Source organism: Chelonia mydas, chromosome 3 (assembly GCF_015237465.2).
Source record: "Chelonia mydas isolate rCheMyd1 chromosome 3, rCheMyd1.pri.v2, whole genome shotgun sequence".
In the NCBI taxonomy this organism is placed as follows: Eukaryota; Metazoa; Chordata; order Testudines; family Cheloniidae; genus Chelonia; species Chelonia mydas.
This window is the reverse complement of record NC_057851.1, coordinates 183,198,973-183,220,604: the sequence shown is the minus strand read 5'-3', so window position 1 is coordinate 183,220,604 and position 21,632 is coordinate 183,198,973. Positions and strand designations below refer to the sequence as shown.

Genomic DNA, 21,632 nt, shown 5'->3' with positions numbered 1-21,632 from the left:
CTAACCAGTTAGTAGTTCTGCAATTTCACATTTGAGTTCCTTCAGAACTCTTGGGTGAATGCCATCTCTGGTACTGGTGACTTATTACTGTTTAATTTATTGATTTGTTCGAAAACCTCCTTTAATGACACCTCAATTAATCAGGTTTGGGAATCTCCCTCACATCCTCAGCCATGAAGACCGATGCAAACAATTCATTTAGTTTCTCTGCAATGGCCTTATTGTCCTTGAGTGCTCCTTTAGCATCTCAATTGTCCAGGTGCCCCACTTGTTTAGTAGGCTTCCTGCTTTTGATGTACTTTAAAAAAAAATTGCTACTACTTTTTGAACTGTTCTTCAAATTCTTTTTCGGCCTTCCTAATTATATTTTTACACTTTACTTGCCCGAGTGTATGCTCCTTTCTATTTTCCTCACTAGAATATAAAACTTCCACTTTTTAAAAGGATGCCTTTTTGCCTCTCACTGCTTCTTTTACTTTGTTGTGTAATCAGGATGGCACTTTTTGGGTTCTCTTATTATATTTTTTAATTTTGGGTATACATTTAAGTTGAGCCTCTCTTATGTCGTCTTTAAAAAGTAAAATCCCTGCAAGCTGCAGGGAAACTTTTGGCACTGTACCTTTTAATTTCTGTTTAACTAACTTCCTCATTTTAGCGTAGTCCCCCTTTCTGAAATTAAATGCTACTGTGTTAGGCTCCTGTGGTGTTTTCCGCACCAGAGGGATGTTAAATTTAATTATATTATGGTCACTATTACCAAGCGGTCCAGCTAAATTCACCTCTTGGACCAGATCCTGTGCTGCACTTAAGACTAAATCAAGAATTGCCTCTCCTCTTGTGGGTTCCAGGAATAGCTGCTCCAAGAAGCAGTTAAAGGTATCAAGAAATTTTCATCTCTGGATCCTGTCTGAGCTGACATGTACCCAATCAATATGGGGATAGTTGAAATCCCCCTTTATTATTGAGTTTATTTTTATTGCCTCTCTAATCTCTGAGGATTTCACAGTCACTATCATCATCCTGGTCAGGTGGTCAATAGTATATCCCTACTGCTATATTCTTATTATTTGAGCATGGAATCACTATCCTTAGCAATTCTATGGTACAGTTTGGTTCAAGATTTTTACTTCATTTGGTTCTATGCTGTCTTTTACATATAGTCAGGTTTCAGAGTAACAGCCGTGTTAGTCTGTATTCGCAAAAAGAAAAGGAGTCCTTTTGGCACCTTTGAGACTAACCAATTTATTTGAGCATAAGCTTTCGTGAGCTACAGACAGTATGCATCCGATGAAGTGAGCTGTAGCTCACGAAAGCTTATGCTCAAATAAATTGGTTAGTCTCTAAGGTGCCACAAGTACTCCTTTTCTTTTTACATATAGTGCCACTCCCCCACCAGCACAACCTATTCTGTCCTTCCAATACATTTTGTACCCTGGTATTACTGTGTCCCATTGATTATCCTCATCCCAAGTTTCTGTGATGTTTATTATACCAATGTTCCCCTTTAATATGAGGCACTCTAGTTTACCCATCTTATTATTTAGACTTCTAGCATTTGTACATAAGCACTTAAAAAAACCCTGTCACTTTTTAGCTCTCTGCCATTACATGATGTAATTGAATGGGAATCTTTTTCTTTTGACTGTTTCTCATAAGATTGTACCTGTATCTTATCTTCCATCCTCTCCTTCTTCCTTGGAGATAGAGAATCTCCATTAATAGATCTTCCCCTAAGGGATGTCTCTGTCTGAGCCACATGCTCTTCCGCACCTGTCTGCTTTCCCCGAGCCCGTAGTTTAAAAACTGCTCTTTGACCTTTTTAATATTAACTGCCAGCAATCTGGTTCCATTCTGGTTTAGGTGGAGCCCATCTTCCTGTATAGGCTCCCCCTGTCCCCAAAGTTTCCTGAGTTCCTAATAAAGCTAAACCCCTGCTCCCTACACCATTGTCTTATCCACTCATTGAGACCCTGCAGTTCTGGCGGTCTAACTGGCCCTGCACATGGAACTGGGCGCATTTCAAAGAATGCTACCATGGAGGTCCTGGACTTCAATCTCTTACCTAGCAGCCTAAATTTGGCTTCCAGGTCCTCTCTCCTATCCTTCCCTATGTCATTGGTACCTACATACACCACGACCACTGGCTCCTCCCCTGCATGACACACAAGTCTATCTAGATGTCTTGAAAGATCTGCAACCTTCACACCAGGCAGGCAAGTCACCATGCGGTTCTCCTGGTCATTGCAAACCCAGCTCTTTTTAATGATCAAATCCCCCATAACTATTATTTATTTCTTCCTAATAACTGGAGTTCCTTCCCCTGGAGAAGCATCCTCAGTATGAGAGGATAGCACATCTGGGAGGGTCCCAACTATGGATCGTTTACCCCTGCTCCAGTTTGATGCTCTCCTTCCCTGAGACTTTCATCCTCCTGAACAGCACAGATGCTGTCAGACCAGGGGTGGGACTGTTCTACTGCATCCCAGAAAGTCTCATCTATGCACCTCTCTATCTCCCTTAGGTCCTCCAGCTCAGCCCCTCTGGTCTCCAAAACCCGTACATGGGCTTTGAGGGCCAGGAGCTCCTTCCACCGAATGCACACATATGCCATCTGCCCAGAGGGCAGGTAATCATACATGCTGCATTGGGTGCAATAAACTGGATATCCCCCTCTCTGTTGCTGGACTTATGCCTGCATTCTCTTTACTCCTGCAGCTCATTCCTTTGTTGATGTTTTGTTTTCATCAGGGAGTGTTTTTGGCCTTAAGTTTAAAGACTTATGTGCATCTAGCCCCCCACTCTCCCGCTCTCCCTCTAACGGGAGTTTTGTGAGCGAGTTTAGTGGTCCTGTTCGCCAGCTCGTCATGAAGAATTGATCTCCATCCTCTTTATAACAGCCCTTAACATAGTTGAAGACTTATAAGGTCCCCCCTCAATCTTCTTTTTAAGACTAAACACCCATTTTTAAACCTTTCCTCACAGGGTTTCTAAATCTTATAATTTTTGAAGCTCTCCTCTGGACCCTCTCCAATTTACCCAGGTTTCCTAAAGCATGGCTCCCTTGGACTCAGTAGTTCAGGTGAGGCTTCACTAGTGCCTAGTAGAGTGGGACAATTATCTCCCATGTCTTTACATATCACGCTCCCATTAATATATCCCAGAATGACATTAGTCCTTTTCACAACTGCATCATATTGTTGACTCATTCAATTTGTGCTCCACTATAACCCTCACATCCTTTTCAGCAGTATGACTACCTAGCCAGCTATTCCCCATTCATAGAATATCAGGGTTGGAAGAGACCTCAGGAGGTCATCTAGTCCAACCCTCTGCTCAAAGCAGGACCAACACCAACTGAATCATCCCAGCCAGGGCTTTGTCAAGCCAGGCCTTAAAAACCTCTAAGGATGGAGATTCCACCACCTTCCTAGGTAACCCATTCCAGTGCTTCACCACCCTCCTAGTGAAATAGTATTTCTTAATATCTAACCTAGACCTCCCCCACTGCAACTTGAGACCATTGCTCCTTGTTTTGTCATCTGCCACCATAGGCACTGACTTCCCCTCTTTCTCATGGGTACTTGGCCTCCCCTCTGCCCCTGGCCCTACCCCTTCCATGAGGCCCTTCCCCGTCCCTATTCCAACCCCTTCCCCGAAGTCCCCAACCCAACTCTGCCCCCTCCCTGCCAATATTCCAACTCCTTCCTCAAATCCCCACCCCAGCCCCGCATCTTCCCCTGAGTGTGCCACATTCCCACTCCTCCCCCGCCCTCCTCCCCAGAGCATGCTAACGCTGCCAAACAGCTGTTTGGCAGTGGCCGGGCAGGAAACACTTGGAAGTAGGCAGAGGAGTGGGGACACAGCACACTTAGGGGAGAAGCAGGAGGTGGTGGTAGTGGGGAGCTTGGCTGCTGGTGGGTGCAGAGCACTCACTAATTTTTCCCCATGGGTGCTTCAGCCCTGGAGCATTCATGGAGTCGGTGCCTGTGTCTGCCACCACTGAGAACAGCCAAGCTCCGTCCTCTTTGGAACCCCCCCTTCAGGTAGTTGCTATCAAATCCCCCCTCACTCTTCTTTTCTGCAGCCTAAACAAGCCCAGTTCCCTCAGCCTATTCTCGTAAGTCATGTGCCCCAGCCCCCTGATCATATTCATTGCCCTCCTTTGGACACTCTCCAATTTGTCCACATCCTTTCTGTAGTGGGGGGCCCAAAACTGGACACAATACTCCGAATAATCACTTTCCTCAATCTGCTGGCAATGCTCCTGCTAATGCAGCCTAATATGCTGTTAGCCTTCTTGGCAACAAGGGCACACTGCTGACTCATATCCAGCTTCTCATCCACTGTAATTCCCAGGTCCTTTGCAGCAGAACTGCTGGTTAGCCATTCTGTAGCTGTGCATTTGATTTTTCCCCTCATATGTGTAGTGCTTTGCACTTGTTTTTACTTAATTTAATCTGGATGGTTTCAGATCAATTCTCTAATTGGTCAAGGTCATTTTGAATTTTAATCCTGACCTCTAAAGTATATGCAACCCCTCCAAGCCTGCTATCATCTGCAAATTTTATGAGCATACTCTCTGCTACATTATCCAAGTCCAAGACTAACCCCCTGCATGACACCATTATAGATGGCTCCTGCCTCATTCAAGATATCAAGATGACTTCACAGGGAAACTGTCTTTTTACATTGACATATTTCTGTTATTATTCTACATGCTGGTGTGATGTAATACACCCCTGTATTCACACTCTACACACTATTATAATAATCTTTGTACAAAGTATACCTTGTAAGGGGGTATTTACAAACTCAATTGGCTGGTCAGTATTGTTCTGGTAAAATGTGTGGCAACCCTGTACATGCAGTTAAAAGATTCCCCTAGACTATGTTACCAACACGTATTCCAAACCCCCCAGCACAGTCCAGGCAGAAGTCAGGTCTATCCTAAACAAAAGAAGGAATCTGTGCTTGCCTTAATTTTGCATTTAACCAGCAAACAGTCATCATACAGGAAGGGAAAACAAGGAAAATTCAAACAGGTGAAAAAACCAGCAGGGATATCCTTCCACAACAGACTGTCTCCTGGTTCTCAGCTGGAAATATTTTTCAAAAGGGGGTAAAGCTATAAAGAGAGGGACCAACATGCCAAGGCATCTCTTTCTCTCTCTACCCATCTCATTCTGCACCCCTGAGAAGACAAAAGAAAACAGCCATTGGACTCTAGGGGAGGAGTCCTGACCTGAAGGGTTTGGTCAGTAAGCTTACTGGAAACATGGTGACAAAGTCTGCTTTACAACTAAAATAGTTTAAGTAGATACTAGTAAGCCTTTTGTTTTTATTTTTCTTGTAACCAGTTCTGACTTAAGCTTCATTATTTTTACTCAGTTAAAATATCTTTTTGTAGTTAATAAACTTGTTTTACTGTTTTATCTCAGGCAGTGTGTTTAAACTGAAGTGTCTGGGTAACTATTTATGGTAATAAACAGGCATATTAGTCCCTCAAACTGACTTAATATATTTCTACTGTTCAGGAGACAGCTGGGAGGTATAGGACATAAAATTTCTGGAGGGATGTTCTGGGACTCGTGGTATGTTGGGGTCACCATGTAGTATAACCTAGGCTGGTGAAAACCAGGGTGGAGCTGGCAGGCTGCAGTTACACACAGCCACTTAGGGTGGGGCATGCATGCTGTAAGGCTGTTTGTGAGCAGCCGAGGTGGGAGCTACTACAGCAAGGCACTGTAAGGCACCCAAGGCTGCGAGGCATGGGTGACAGCCCACCACTAGTCTGTATTGTGCTCTGGTATGTCATATGATGGTAGATGTTAAAAACTGGACTAGTTTTCATATTTGTTTTGCAGTTTGTCACTTTGATCACCTTTAAATCAATTCTCTAATATCTTTAAATTCATGAATCTTCAGATACAATATACAGATGTTTAGGTTTTACACACACACACACACTTTTCATACAAAGATCTGACAATTTAAATCAGGCTATTTAAATTATAGCATTACAAAAGTGAGCGGTAGCCACATTTATGAATTTTAAATTGTACTTCTATTCCAAGAAGCCACTAAAATAGCATGAGTCTGTTTCTCTTTCCACATTAAATTCCCATTTCAACTTTTCTTAAACAGAGCCCTGCAAACCTGCCATGATGCGTGAACATCATGTTGCATTGATGAGTGGGCTGGGGGGGGGGGGGGGAGGAGAAGAGAAAATACCTCCAAACAACTTAGATTCAGATACCAGAGAGCTTGCAGTTGAAAAGGACACTCAACTGATTAAGTAACCTTTGAGATACATATGGAATCCCAATGTCATTTTTACAGTAATTTCTCAGATCAGACCTGCACAGTGAGGCACACTTGAGAACCAAATCTATAGGTTAGAGATTTAAGTAAATTATGCCAAAAAAAGACACGCTGAAACTTTGCTATGCTGACCATTAGTTTCCATATCTGTATGGAAATAATAAGCAAAGGAAGGAAGGCCTGGCAAGACATGTATTTCTCTCCCTTATGTCTTAGTTATTTTAAAATGAGATGAATTGAAGTATAGAGCTGTGATCTATTTCAAGCAGCTTATTCTTGAAAAAAATCCAGGTACACTATTATCAGGATGCTAAACTGGTACCTCAGCCATCAACTCAGCTGTCAGATGCAAAATGCAGGGATTGTAGTACAGGAAAAGCTGTGTTATCTGGCACTTTAATCCAGACTTTCAATGAAGATCAGAAATGCCAGTTTATAGAGCTTTCTGGTTGGTATAGTCCGGTTGGCATGGGGCCAGCAGGCTCTCTATCTGGCTCCCTGCTGCTCCTAGGTGGAGGAATGACCACAAGGGGTTTGAAGTGCAGACGGGGGTGCGGGAGGAGGCTCAGGGCAGGAGGTTGTGGTGCAGGAGGGGTTTCAGGGTGCAGGATCCAGGCGGTGCTCATCTCTGGTGGCTTCCTGCGAGTGGCAACATGTCCCTGCTGCTCCTAGGCAGAGGCGCAGCTAGGTGGCTCTGTGTGTTGCCCCCGCCCTGCCCTGAGCACTGGCTCCTCAGCTCCCATTTGCTGGGAACCGTGGCCAATGGTAGCAACAGGGGTGGTGCCTGCAGGCAGAGGCAATGCACAGAACTGCGTAGCCGCACCTCCGTCTAGGAGCAGCAGGGATATGTTGCTACTTGCGTGCAGCTGCCCGAGGTGACCACCACCTGGATCTGGCACCCTGCACCACCTCACGTGCCGCAACCCCGTGCTCTAAGCCCCCTCCCAAACCCAAACTCCCTCCCTCTTATTTAACCGGAATTTTTGACTTACCAGCAACCCCCCCCGGCCATTCCCCCAACACGCCAGATAAAGCTTTTCCTGTATATACTTTTACTACTTTCTAATGAAGGCACACATTGCATGGTAAAATTTTATTTAATGTTAGTCTCAAAACTGTTAGTGTTCCTGGTTGCCTCAGACAGCTGACTAATGACAGCTGTGGTACTGAAGGAAAACTACAATTAAGGAATATCTGCAAATTAGAATTCTATTCAAAACACAGAGGTATTGTATATATTCATATGTTCTTCAAAATGCTTTTGCGTTAAGGGCTTTTAGAAGATTTGACCTATGTTAAAAAAGTAGACTGAAGAAGAAACAGTAAAGTTTTTAAACTTTTCTTTTTGAAAAGATGTTCTTATAGTACATACAAAAATACATATGACCATTTACAAAACATTGAATTAAATAAATTACAAGAGGAAATTATGTAGTCTAGGATTTGCTTTGTAGAAAATGCATTTTTCTCCTGAAACTTCACTCTATTTAACTGGGTAAGCTGTATTATGACGATTATGTTTGTTTACATGAAGACTGCAATGGTCCTAAGCCAGAGTTCCGTAACCATTGTTATTCAAAAGGAAATATTTTCAGGCATTGTATTGAAAGTAATATCTGTTTCTGCATGCCTAATCAGTGAAGAATTGTTCTGCATAACTGCAGAATGAGTAGATCGTAATGTCACAATAGGTTTTTCCTAGTTTCAATATTTAGCTATGTCTTAAGTATTTTGGATAAGAAATTTGTTGCTGTGGGGAAATTCGTTTAATTAACCAGTGAAAACTGGAAGAAGTCCTAAGCCTGTTTCAGAACAAGATTTACAAGAATCAGATTTCATAGCATAAGACATTCCTATCATTTCAGTATCTTGGCAGATATCCTTAATTGTTGAAATTTTATTTTTAAATTAAGATTTGATTTCTTGGGCCTCCATGGGAGGCAGTCTGTATAACTTGGGTAGTGCCTGGCTACGTGTTAAATACCATAAAGCTATTGGCTATAGATGCTGAGCACCAGCGTGACAGATGTAGAAAAGAACGTGTGCTAAACCAGAAAAAAAAATAATTGAAGTCCACAAAATAATGTATATCTACACTATTAGGAAAGCAGAAACAATACCAGGACTTTCATACACACACTTCTAACCAGAATGTGGCTCCAGTGACTGAAGTAAACATGTTTACATACATTCAGAAAAATGGTATCACAGGACTTTTTTTTGTATTTTTCAGAACAATTTTTTTCAGCTCAAGACAATGATTATAACACAAGACTTTTAAAAAAAACAAGGACTGCTGTTGGAAGGGTGTTCAAAATAAGTAGATCAGTCAGAAGTAGCAAATATTTAAACTAAAGGCAATGTTTTTTAAAAAAGGACTCAAAAGCCACGATTTTGTAGACAGTGGCTTGTCAGCAGGCGATCTTACAGCATCTGCAGGTCAAAATGCGGACAAAAATTAATAACTGGAAAAATCCCTCCAATTTGGTGACAGTAACTCCATATTTTATGTGGGATAGCAACTGCAGTATAAAAGTAAAAATTGCTTATGTGCACCACTAAACAAGTGCATATTATCTTTACCTGAAAAGGCCCTGTAGTTACCGGTTAAGGGTCAGTCTGATGGAATGTTTAATGACACGAATGTTATTTGTTGGAACAGGAGAAGATGAATCTGGTAGCTCTTTACTGGCAAGTCTCTGCAGTAGAAAAATGGAAACCAAGGGGGAAGGGGAAATTATTTTTAAATATGCATAATGTAAACAGAAGTTGGGTAGAAAGTGAAACTGTTTCAGCAGTAAACAAGACCTACAGATTAACTTCATGACCTACCACACCAAACCAAGCAGTCTAGAATATGCTATTCCCCCCACCATAGTGATTATCTGCCAATTCTCTACTAGAAGTTAGACACTTGCAGGCAAAGTGTCTGCTTTTCACCGTGAAGGCATTTATTCACTAAAATAGTACAGGGGAAGGGGCATTCCCCCCCACCCCCGCCTAGTTTTCCCTCAAGAGTTCAACTGAATTAGGCAAAAACCAGCATCAAGTGGCATGTTGCTAGGGTTGCCAGGTGTCAGGTCGAAAAAAAACCCTGGCAGCTCTGGGGCTGGCAGGCTCCCTAGTGGGAAGCTATGCAGAGCCAGGAAGTAGTGACATGTCCCTCGGCTCCTAAGCAGAGGAATGGCCAGGGGAGCTCCACATGTTGCCGCCACCCCGAGTTCCAGTTCCACAGCTCCCATTGGCCAGAAACCATGGCCAATGGGAGCTGCAGAGGCAGCATGGCTGCTTGAGGTAAGCACCACCCTGAGCTCACACCACTCACCCCCTCCCACACCTTAGCCCCAGCCCCAGCCTTGAGCCCCCTCCAGCACCCATATTCCTTTCTGGAGCCCGCATCCTGTACCCCAATCCCTTGCCCCAGCCCTGAGCCCCCTCCTGCACCCATATTACACCCTCCCAGAGCCTGCACCTCCTCCCGTGCCCCAACCGCCTCAGGCCCAGATTGGAACCCCCTCCCACACTCCAAACCCCTTGGCCCCAGCCCAGAGCCCCCTTCTGCACCCTGAACTCCTCATTTCTGGCCCCAGCCTAGAGTCACACCCCCACCCACACGTCCCAGCCCGGTGAAAACGAACAAATGTGGTAAGAGTCTTAATATTAAATTTCAGACTGCATATCTTGATTGGCCTAGCTTTAGATCAAGAGAGCCTGAAAAAAATCAGGTTTCAAAATCTGAAGTGTAATTGCTATAATTGGCTGATATTTTTGAGCATATCCAATTTTTGACATTGAAGTCTTGTATGTGATATGGAGGTTGACTAACTGCTCAGAGCACTCAGTGAAGAATGTGATTGAAGCAGAGCAAAGATTCTAGTGACACTAAGAAGTCTGTTTGGAAAGAAAGGGCCTTTGTCTAGTTTTTTGAAGGGGTTGTGAAGTTTGAATACCTGAGATGGTAGGAGAAAGATGCTTGTGTGTCCAAATGAAGTGTTTTTCAATCTTTGGCTGGATGCCTAAACCTTTTTAAGTAAACATGGCAGTTTGGGACTTCTGTCTGTTTGAGAGCTGCTAAAGCAGCTCTCCAAAATACTACTGCACAGTGTGTAAGTGAGAATCACAGTTACCATATGTTGCCACAAGAGTTAAAGAATTATAGTAAATCAACAGAAAAGTACTTGACACTGTCAAATTGCTAGCTTTGTGTGTAAACAAATATTACCTTAATATATGCTGGAAATATTCACTAGTTTTGCTTTATCTGTGAACATAAAGACTGGGTAGACCATACCTGTGATCTTGATGTGTCAATAGTTGGAACAGGCATGGATTCCCCTCCTCCAAGGCTATCCTAAAAACCCAAAGTATTTAAGAATAGTGTACTGAATGCATTGCAATTAAGTTCCTTTATATGAAAAGCACAAATATCAGCTCACAAACAAATGCTTATTAAATGCTGGTTAGATCTATATTTCTAGTTCCAACTAACAAGAAAGCATTTATGAAACTTTAAAAGCCTCATGACATCTATTCTTTATGTGGAAGGCATTTTGGGTCATTTTATTCTTCTGTAAAGGAGGGCCTACATATGTACCCAACGATATGAATCACAAGGTGTGCCCCCTCAAGATAACAGTTTTTAGCTAGACTTTTCTTACGTGAGACATATTCAGACCTTTTTCACAGGAAAAGGGAAGTGTGCTCAAAATCTGAATTTACATAAAACAGACCATTATTTGACATGGTTATTTTACATATAAATCCAGGCTCTGTGAACTTACCTAAGCAGCACCCAGCTTCTGCCTATAGGTTGGGCTGCCTTTTCTTTAAAGAAGTTGATAGAAAAAATTTATGTTTGAAGGAGGCAAGATTTAAATTGTTTATTACAGAAGAGTTAGAAGAGCTGAGCAAGTAACTGCTTTTTTGGTTTACTGGCATTTCTGAAAAAAATATTTGGTTTGAGTCGACTGAAATTCAAAGAAGTTTTTGCCAACTGAAAGAAAGTCAATAAAAACTTTAGGTGAAACAAAATGTTTAATTTGATCCAAAACAAAAATATTTAATTTCATGGCACTTTTAAAATAAAGCAGCAAAGGAAATGATTCACAAGATGGCCACAGGTAGTGGTGGTACCTCCCTTATACCTTTTATCCCACTGGTCAAGGCACTCAGCTGGGATGTGGGAGACTGGGGTTCAATACCCGCCTCCCCAGACTTGAGTTTCCCACATTGCAGGAAAGTGCTCAAACAACCGGACCATTGCATAATCTGGGTTGGCCATCTCAATCTCTCCTATTGAAGCTGTTCCCCTTGGTATACAAAAATGTTTGAATAGTCATTGGGAGAGACTGACTACAGCCAGGTGATTAGGGTACTCATCTGGAAGGGGAAGACCCAAGTTCAAGTCCCTGCTCCAATGACTATAAGAGATTGAGAGACCTGTCACATAATATTCCATAGCCCAGTGGTATAATGCAACATGGTCATATAAAAAGGAGGCACCACCTCCTCCCACCATTTTGTGAATGGTGCCTAAGCTAAAAATTTGGCTGAAATCATTGGGCAAATTAGTGTCAAAATTCAAATAGTTTAGAGTTCACCAAAACTGAAATTTTCATCCAATAAGCTATTTGTCCAAAAAATTTCAGCCAGTTCTAGTTTTAAGTCTAGAAATAATTCAAATGCTCGGAGAGAACTAAAGTACCAGATTACACTTTAGCTTCCCAGCAAATAATTTCTGGGTGTGATGTGTGGAGAAACAGGAAAATGGATAAAGCTTGATAAGAGCTGTAAGTAAAACGTTTTTCTGTCTAACCGTGATTTTAACTGAAATTTATTCTTAGTCATGTCAAGTGGAATATCTAAGGAATTTTACTTAGTTAAGAGTTAAAGTAGTTTACTCAGGATTTAAAAAAATTAAGACAAATGCCTCAAATTTTTTTTTTCCTGTAGATTTTCTCTTTACATCATCTTGGATGCTACAATCTTTGAATGCTGAATCCAATCCAATTTACTAGAGTAGGATACATAGTATCAAAGCCATTTATATGGTTAGAGCTCAGGGACCAAACTATCCTCAGATACAAGTGCAACTTTCATTCAAATCAACAGGAGTTGTGAGAGCATATCTGAGTCTGAACTTGACCTAGCACGAACAGTCCTTACGGAAGAAAGCACTGCTGTTTGACTACAAAACACAAGCAAGAACCAGATGAGTTGGCCTATTCTGAGACCCAGTAGGAACTTTCAATTACTTGAGAATTAAAGTTTAAATTTTTGGAAATGTATAAACAAATTCCAAAATGTAGTGTTTTCTAATTGTTTCTTGCCTTTCCACAAAAATGGAGGTAAAATTAGCAAAAGCTATGTTTTTTCCAGAGAAATGGAATTTATAAAAACAAGTTAGTGCTCTGTCAATGTCAGCTGCTGATTACCTGTCCAGCAGGTTAAGTATCTGCTCCTAAAGGCCACCTGCACCTGAGATATTGTACAAAAAAATACTACACGACTAACACAAGATTAATCGTAGTACAAAGACATCCTACAGCCATTTTTTCCAGTGTATTACCCCTTTAAGTATATCAGAAGGCACATACTGCGTCTGTCAACTGCGTAACATTGGACGAATTAACTAAATTTTCTACCATTAAACCACAAAAGATGGGTTAAAATCATTAACATTTTGTAAGGAAGATTCTGTAGTTTTCTTGGTCTATTACCTGACACTGCAAATTACACAGATTAACCAGACCTCACACTCCACAGAATTTTAGCTAATGAAAGCAGCTGATGAACCTTCTAAACAATCAGTTTTATCTATATTTTGCTGTAGTACTTCCAACACCTGTACCTACTAGAAGTGGTGGGGAAGGGATTATTCACTTCAGCCAAGATGTGTAATTAATGCTTCCTGCAATGTCAAGATTTCTCCCATCATTAATTCTATAATCCATATTTAAGATACTTAATAGCAATTATGGAGTGGAAAAGTGTGGGTTTATGCAACTAGACTGCAGAAATGGAATTACTTCCTTACATCACTGCTGCTTGGACCAATGAGGTTTTAAGTTTTGAAGATGACCAGCAAAACATTTGGCTTGTGTTTTTTGATAATTTGACATAGAAAAAGCCCTTTCAGGCCTTTATTTTTTTTTCCATGAAAATTAATGTTTTGCTTAGAAACTTGACATAACTAGTTATGTTTATATATTTCCAAAGTTTATACATTTCAAAAGTTGGGGAAAGCTGAGCAATTGAAAGTGGAGGTTACTTACCTGTAACTGGAAGTTTTGAGATATGTAGTCATTATCTGTATTCCACTGTGGATGGTGCATACATACTATATGTCCAGAGCCAGAGAAAAATAGCGTCTGTTGGTGCACGCATGCGGCCTGGTTCACCTCACTGCCTCCATCTGAAGGGATGTAGGGTTGGGTGGACAGACTGCCTCTTCAGTTCCTTCTCTACAGCGAATCAGATAAGATCCAAAGCAGAGGGGAAAGAGGACAGGTAGTGGAATATAGATAGTGACCACACATCTAAAAGAACCTCTAGTTACAGGTAAATAACCTCCTTCTCCTCTTTGAATGATGATCCCTATTGTATTCCACTGGGGGTGATCGACAAACAGGACTTACGTAGGAAAAGGGTGTGAGGATGTAGACAGAGGGCTGAGAGGAGTACTATAGTCCTAAAGGAGGCATAAACAGAAGAGTTCTGCACCAGGGCAAAATGTCTTGCAAACGTCTGAATGGAGGCCCATGTGCCCACTTTACAGATGTCTAGGAGGAGGACTACCTTCTGAAGAGATGCCATAGTTGTTACTTATGCTCTGGTGGAATGAGCTCTTATTCCATCATTGGGGAGAAGGGGGAGGTGGTTTGATAGCAACAGAATTGAATGCTGCTAGAGATCCATTTAGAAATTCTCTGGGTGGAGACTGACTTTCTGCTGTAGTGATGAATAGTCTCAGGGATTTCTTGAGTGGTTTTGTTCTGTGCGGGTAAAAGGGAGTAGAGTTTTCGTTCCTCTGCGGAAGCGTGTGGTTTTGGGAAGAACACAGGTAAGTGAATCAATTGGCTACGGTGAAGTTTCAAAACTACTTTAGGGGTGGATTTGGGGTGTAGACACAAAGAAACCTTATCCTTATGGAATATAGTGTAAGGAGAATCTGTCATCATCGCTCCAAGTTCACCAACTTTTCTAGCTGAGGTGATGGCTCCATGGAGAGTGACCGTCATGGAAAGGAGACACATTGTGCAAGAAGCGAAAGGTTCAAAAGGGGGGCCTTTGAGTACCAAGAGAACAAATTTTAGGTGCCACTGGGGAGTAGGCTTCTGAATACCTGGGAAGGTTTTCATTAGGGTTTTCCAGAATCTATTGGTCAGAGGATGCGCAGAGACCAGGCAGCCCTGAGAAGGTGGCAGGTATGCCCCGATTACCCCATGTGCACTTTCCAGGAGCTGATGGACAAACCTGATGTTTTCAAAGATAGGATATAGTCCAAGATAAGAGAAATATCTGTAGTTTCTGGGAGAATGCCTCTTCTGATGTGCCCAAGAAAAGTTCTTCCATTTAGCTTGGTAACATTTTCTAGTAGAGTCCTTTCTATTATTTGAGAGGAGGTCTCTTATGGTTGTGGAGCATGAACGTTATAATGATGATGCCCATCCAAATACCAAATCCTGAGGAGGAGTGGACGTGAATCAGGGTGTCTGATCTTGCTGTTCCACTGGGTCAGGAGCTCAGGAAATGTTGGGAGGATGATTGGTGGTCAAGATAACATGTGTAGGAGGTTGGGAAACCAGAACTGTGTGGAACAGAAGATGGCAATCAGGATAACCCTTTGACATCCCAATATTCACCACTGTCATGTAATTAGGATATGTTTTGTATAAAGTAGGTCTTGTGAGGTATTCGAAAAGTCTTGATCTGCCAGATATTAATATCTTGTTGGATTGTGTGTGCTATCATTGTATGTGAAGTTTGGCTATATATGTGTTACTGAAACATGTTGTGAGGTTAAAAACACCCACAAGCAGCCTTTCAGGCCTTTTTACTGTTGTACCTAGCAATGTTAATGACTTATTGAGGAAGGGCACATAAGCCCAAGGATTACCCCAGGAACGGTGTACAAGAAAAACCTCTCAGAGACAGCACTACACCATGGGGACTGTTTGACCCAAGTCACAGCAAAAGAGCTTTCCAGCAAGTGGGAAGAAGATGTAAAAGGAGGATAATGACATCATGAGGGTACCTCACTCTCCCTGCAACAACACTCCTGGAAACACCTGAGGGGCAAGTACTGAATGGTAGGAAGTGATGGTCCCAGGCTAGAAAGATCTTCAGCCTGTGTATGAAACCTGGGAAAGCCAAGGAAACTTGTGCCTTAAGAATCTGCCAGCCTATTTATCACTCAGGGTGAGAATTTGCTAATTTATATCCTACCTATCTGTGTTAAGCTCAGTTTGCGTTTTTTGTTTATTTGCTAAGGTGATCTGCTTTGATCTGTTTGCTATCCCTTATAATCACTTAAAAATCTAACTTGTTTTTGTTCATTCTGAAACTAGTTTGTGGAATTCATAATTGGGGGGAGGGAAGCAAAAAGCTGTGCATATCTTCCTCCACATTGAGGGAGGGGGTGGGTTCATGAGCTTCTGCTGTACAGATTTCTGTGCAGCGCAAGGCAAAACAATTTTGGGTTTACACTCCAGAGGGGACATGCACTTGAGTGCTGGGCAATTCCTGAGCTGAGTCTTCCTACACAGAGCTGATCTCAGTGGGTGTCTTTCTGCAGCTGGGTGTGGCCCTACCTGTTTGTGTGCTGGAGAAGGCTTGAGGGCCTGGCTCAGCAGGGTAGTGTAAGGGAACCCAGACTGGTGGAACCGGAGGGCTGAGTGGTACCCTAGTACATGAGGTGGCACCCCAGAAAGGGGGGGGGGCGCGCAAGCTGACAAACCCATTCTCCATCCTACTGGATTTTGCATAGAACTTGTGGAAGGACCAGTAAAAGAGGACAGTCATAGTTGAGCTGATCCAACCAAGGAAGAAGCAGAGTGTCTTGGATGACAACCAAGATCTTCTCTGGAGCAATATGTGGTGCATTTCCTGTTTTCTTGAGAGGTGAACAGGTCTCTGGTTGGGGTTCCTCAGAGTGAAAATTCACACAGTACTGCGTTGTGGAGCTCCCACTTGTGGTTGACTGAAATGTCTGCTAAGGGAGTCTGCAAGCACATTTTGCTTTCCTAGAATGTAGGCTTCCGACAGGATGATTTGATTGGTGATACACCAGTTCCAGAGGTTGACTGCTTCTGTGCACAGGGAGGCGGAACCCACTCCTCATTGCTTGTTGATGAAGAAGACAGTGTAATGTTGTCTGACATTACAGGGACCTGGTGAGCGTGGATGAATGAAAGAAGGGACCCTCATGCCTTTCAGACTGTTCAAATTCCAGAATATTGATGGACATCCTGGACTCTTGAGATGTCCAGGTACCTTGAGCTATGTGGTTGTTCATGTGGGCTCCCCAACTCAACAGGGATGCATATGTAGTAGTGGTCCTCTCTGGAGAGGAAGGGAGAAAGAGGAGCCCATGCATACCTGACAAGGATTTGGATTTGTGCACCATAGCAGGGTAGACACTGAGCAGAATTGTCATAGAATCATAGAATCACAGAATATCAGGGTTGGAAGGGACCCCAGAAGGTCATCTAGTCCAACCCCCTGCTCGAAGCAGGACCAATTCCCAGTTAAATCATCCCAGCCAGGGCTTTGTCAAGCCTGACCTTAAAAACCTCTAAGGAAGGAGATTCTACCACCTCCCTAGGTAACGCATTCCAGTGTTTCACCCTCCTCTTAGTGAAAAAGTTTTTCCTAATATCCAATCTAAACCTCCCCCATTGCAACTTGAGACCATTACTCCTCGTTCTGTCATCTGCTACCATTGAGAACAGTCTAGAGCCATCCTCTTTGGAACCCCCTTTCAGGTAGTTGAAAGCAGCTATCAAATCCCCCCTCATTCTTCTCTTCTGCAGACTAAACAATCCCAGCTCCCTCAGCCTCTCCTCATAAGTCATGTGCTCTAGACCCCTAATCATTTTTGTTGCCCTTCGCTGGACTCTCTCCAATTTATCCACATCCTTCTTGTAGTGTGGGGCCCAAAACTGGACACAGTACTCCAGATGAGGCCTCACCAGTGTCGAATAGAGGGGAACGATCACGTCCCTCGATCTGCTCGCTATGCCCCTACTTATACATCCCAAAATGCCATTGGCCTTCTTGGCAACAAGGGCACACTGCTGACTCATATCCAGCTTCTCGTCCACTGTCACCCCTAGGTCCTTTTCCGCAGAACTGCTGCCTAGCCATTCGGTCCCTAGTCTGTAGCGGTGCATTGGATTCTTCCATCCTAAGGGCAGGACCCTGCACTTATCCTTATTGAACCTCATCAGATTTCTTTTGGCCCAATCCTCCAATTTGTCTAGGTCCTTCTGTATCCTATCCCTCCCCTCCAGCGTATCTACCACTCCTCCCAGTTTAGTATCATCCGCAAATTTGCTGAGTGTGCAATCCACACCATCCTCCAGATCATTTATGAAGATATTGAACAAAACCGGCCCCAGGACTGACCCCTGGGGCACTCCACTTGACACCGGCTGCCAACTAGACATGGAGCCATTGATCACTACCCGTTGAGCCCGACAATCTAGCCAGCTTTCTACCCACCTTATAGTGCATTCATCCAGCCCATACTTCCTTAACTTGCTGACAAGAATACTGTGGGAGACAGCGTCAAAAGCTTTGCTAAAGTCAAGAAACAATACATCCACTGCTTTCCCTTCATCCACAGAACCAGTAATCTCATCATAAAAGGCGATTAGATTAGTCAGGCATGACCTTCCCTTGGTGAATCCATGCTGACTGTTCCTGATCACTTTCCTCTCATGTAAGTGCTTCAGGATTGATTCTTTGAGGACCTGCTCCATGATTTTTCCAGGGACTGAGGTGAGGCTGACTGGCCTGTAGTTCCCAGGATCCTCCTTCTTCCCTTTTTCATCATGGGGTTCACTGACTAACATTTTGGGGAGTACACTGATTGCCGTGTTTGAAGGCAACGAAAGTGGAGTCTTGCAAGTGGAGTGCTGTAGTTGCATGAGACCATATGACTTAGCAGATACACACGACTTGACCAATACTCGAGGCTTGTTTGTGATGTAAACGGAGGGTAGCCCTGGAGTCCAGGGACCGTGATCAGTTTGCCTTCATCTATCAGGAGCTTGAAAATGAGCTCTGTCCTACTGCAGAAGGCAGTCAGTAAACTCTGCAAACTTGGCATAAGTCAGGAAATCGTATTTAGCCATTAGTGACTATCCTGAACTGGAGGCTGGATGATGAGAAGACCGTTCTCCCCAGCAGATCCAGGCATTTGCCCTCTTTATCAGCAAGGATAGACCAGGGATGTGACTGTGTAGCCCTTTCAGAAGCGGGATGGACCACCACGGAGTTGAGAGTGGGGTGAGAAAATAGATTTGTTCCTTCAGCTGGCATGTAATAACGCTATTCTGCCCTTTTCAGGGTAGGAGCGCAGCTGGCAGAGGAGCACCAAACTGTTCTAAATGGCTCCAGTATGGCTTCATTAGCAGGGAGAGCTAATATGTTGGGGTCTAGATGCATGGATGATGTTTAAGAGTTTGTCCTGAGAGTCCTGGATCTCCTGGAGAGGAATCAAACTCTCCAGCAACTCTGTGGAGATGATCTGGGAACTTCCTGAAGTCACTGGGGGAAGAGAGGTGGATGGAGATGTAGGAGTCACCACTTCTTCCGGGAATGAAGATGGCAGTCTTACTAGTTCCAGTGGAACCACCTGATCCATAGCATAATGTTCCTCCTATGCCAGATCCAGGGGCAGATCTGAGTGTTCCCTTAGAGGGGAGGCAAGAGGTGACTCCCTGGCAGATCAGACAGACTCCGCATGGGACTACTGGTCCCAAGGCACCCAGTAGGAAGGGTCAGTAGGTGGTCATGGGGGCCCCATGCCAGCAGCTCTAAGTTAGATGAAGGAGAGGTTGGTCCCAAACTGGTGCAGGTCTCCTGGGTGGTGGTGAACACACAAGGTAGGGGAAGAAAAGTTCATGGGGTGATTCACACTCTCCTGAAGAAGAGAAGTCAGATTCCAGTTCCAGTGGTGGTACTGTCAGTGCCGTTGGAAGGGAGAAGTTTTCTGTGTATGGGATGGGTGATAAACTCCTTCCCGCGGTCAGTTCCCTCAGAGGTGGATCCGACTGGGGCTTCATGGCCTTCTTCATGAGGTATTTGCGGAGACGAAGTTCCTGCCTTTCTCGGGTATGGCTGGGGAACAATTGACAGATACTGCACCGCATCATGATGTGGGCTTTCCCAAGGCAGTACAGACTGAGGTGGTTGTCGCTGACCGAGAAAGATCGTGGGAAGGAAGCATGGCGTTTGATGCCTGGAGTCCTGGGCATAGTCCTGGACCTAAATGGGGTGGTTTTACCCAGGAAACTGATTTATAAAAACACTAAACTGTTAAAGCTGTTTACAAACTAGTTAATTCTTATTTTGTAGGATGTAGCCAAAGCTGTAGACACTGAAGATTCCAACCTGGACCATGCAGTAGTGAGAAGAAACTGGAGAGGTGATCAGTCTGCCCTGCTTTCTATCCCCTCAGACAGAGGCACAGGTGAATCAGAGTGCATGTGTGGACCAACGGACACTACTTTCAAATTCTCCAGCTCTGGATGTATGGTGCGCATGCATAACCCACCATGGAATACAATAGGGACCATTACTCAAAGTAGTAGAAGAAATGTAGACTCTTTAGTCAAACTTCAATGACTAATGAACATTTTGGAGAAAGGCAGGCTTTGGTAAAGATTTCAATACCACCCCTATAATGAAAGGCACTAACAATAGGCATCTAGGTCATTCAGCAAAAAGAAGATAGTCCAGAATTAACAATACTGATTTCTATGGTTAAAGCAAGCATAACAGTAGGAACTTTTGGGCCCTCTTTATAAAATCACTAAGCAACAAATAAAGGGCACAAGCCTAGCTTTTTTAAAAAATCCTTTCCAGGTTATTTTTAAATGTTTCATAGAGCTTCAGATTAGATGTTGTTCCTATGAGACAGTTTCTCTCTCTTCCTAGAGCATCTAATGGTAGGTGTGGTATAGCAATTGTTTCAAACTTTCCAAGAGCCTATAATCAAAGTTTAGGATTTAGTCACTGGATTGCTGGAATGAAACTGTCATGTCAGATCTGAACACTGCATTCTACATACACGAACTTTGAACATTGAACACTAGGCTAATTCTGACAGCCAGTATTTTCTTTTTAAACAACAGTATTAAAAATTGAAGTTATAACATTACCTGCAGAGTCTTTTGGAGTTTATCTATATACATCTCTCCAACTCTTTCTCCCTTTGATTCCATATTGAAGTGTGTTTTTACCTTTTCTATATCTTTTAGTCTTTTAGTGCATTCTTCTGAGGAAGGTGAATGAGGTCTTTTAGGTGCAGCATTTTTAGAGTTTAGAGTTGAAATTCCATTTAGGAGCTGTTGTCCCTGTGCAGGAGGAGGTGTAATAAGTCGAGAAATCACATTTCGTCCTACTACTGTAGGTATGGTGCATCCAGTTGGAGGTAGCACTGCTTTTGTTGTACCTGCAATCTCGGTCTCTGCACAAAGAAAACAGCCTTTAAAGTGTAGTTACATAGAGTTAAGGGTTACATTTTCCTTACTATGTTTGGATACATACTTGAACCAATAACTGGAATGGGCAGTCTTTTAACAGGCACTGATGGCATAGTGACATTCAATGACTTCTCTCTACTGGTAGCAGCACTGGTTCTCTGAAGTACAGTGTTCCTGTTAAATAAACATTGTATATGCTCTTTCACATTTTCGGTTACACAGCTAGTCTATCAACTGTACACTTGTTACCGATCTCCTTGATCTATCCACTGGCCGAAGAAAATGCATACACTGTATATTGAAGACAGTTGATTTCTGACATAACGTCCCTTTAAATTTTTGCTGCCATTCTATTTATTCATGGTCATTATCCTTCAAAAGTTTGTAGATATACAAGACACTACAATTATTCCATATATTTATTTTGCAAGACCCCAAGAATCAACTTAATTATTGATTAAAAAAATTTAGTATGCATGCCACAGCGATTTATATAAAGACTGAAATAAGTAAGAACTGCCAAATAAACTTGTCCATGTTAAAAGTAAAAGTTACCCTTTGCAAGCACTTCACATTGCTACAAGGCACAAGCTTACA

General features: G+C 42.9%; 1 protein-coding gene across 8 annotated transcripts in view; it reads right to left on the bottom strand.

The window, feature by feature from the left end:
• PAPOLG (poly(A) polymerase gamma) overlaps positions 1-21,632 on the bottom strand; it is an 81,356-nt gene that overhangs the window by 11,582 nt on the left and 48,142 nt on the right. For 2 of the 8 annotated variants that reach the window (XR_006289919.1, XR_006289918.1), the window contains exons 18-21: positions 21,100-21,209; positions 20,712-21,019; positions 10,613-10,672; positions 8,905-9,020 (exon numbers count right to left, since the gene is read on the bottom strand). Coding sequence is in view for 5 of the 8 variants with exons in the window: in XM_043543884.1 (XP_043399819.1) it covers positions 8,922-9,020; positions 10,613-10,672; positions 20,712-21,019; positions 21,100-21,209 (577 nt within the window). In the remaining 3 variants the exon portion in view is untranslated. Of the gene's footprint in view, positions 1-7,353; positions 8,755-8,904; positions 9,021-10,612; positions 10,673-20,711; positions 21,020-21,099; positions 21,210-21,632 lie in introns of those variants that run through there. The other 6 variants (XM_043543884.1, XM_043543885.1, XM_043543887.1 and 3 more) reach the window with 6 other exon arrangements.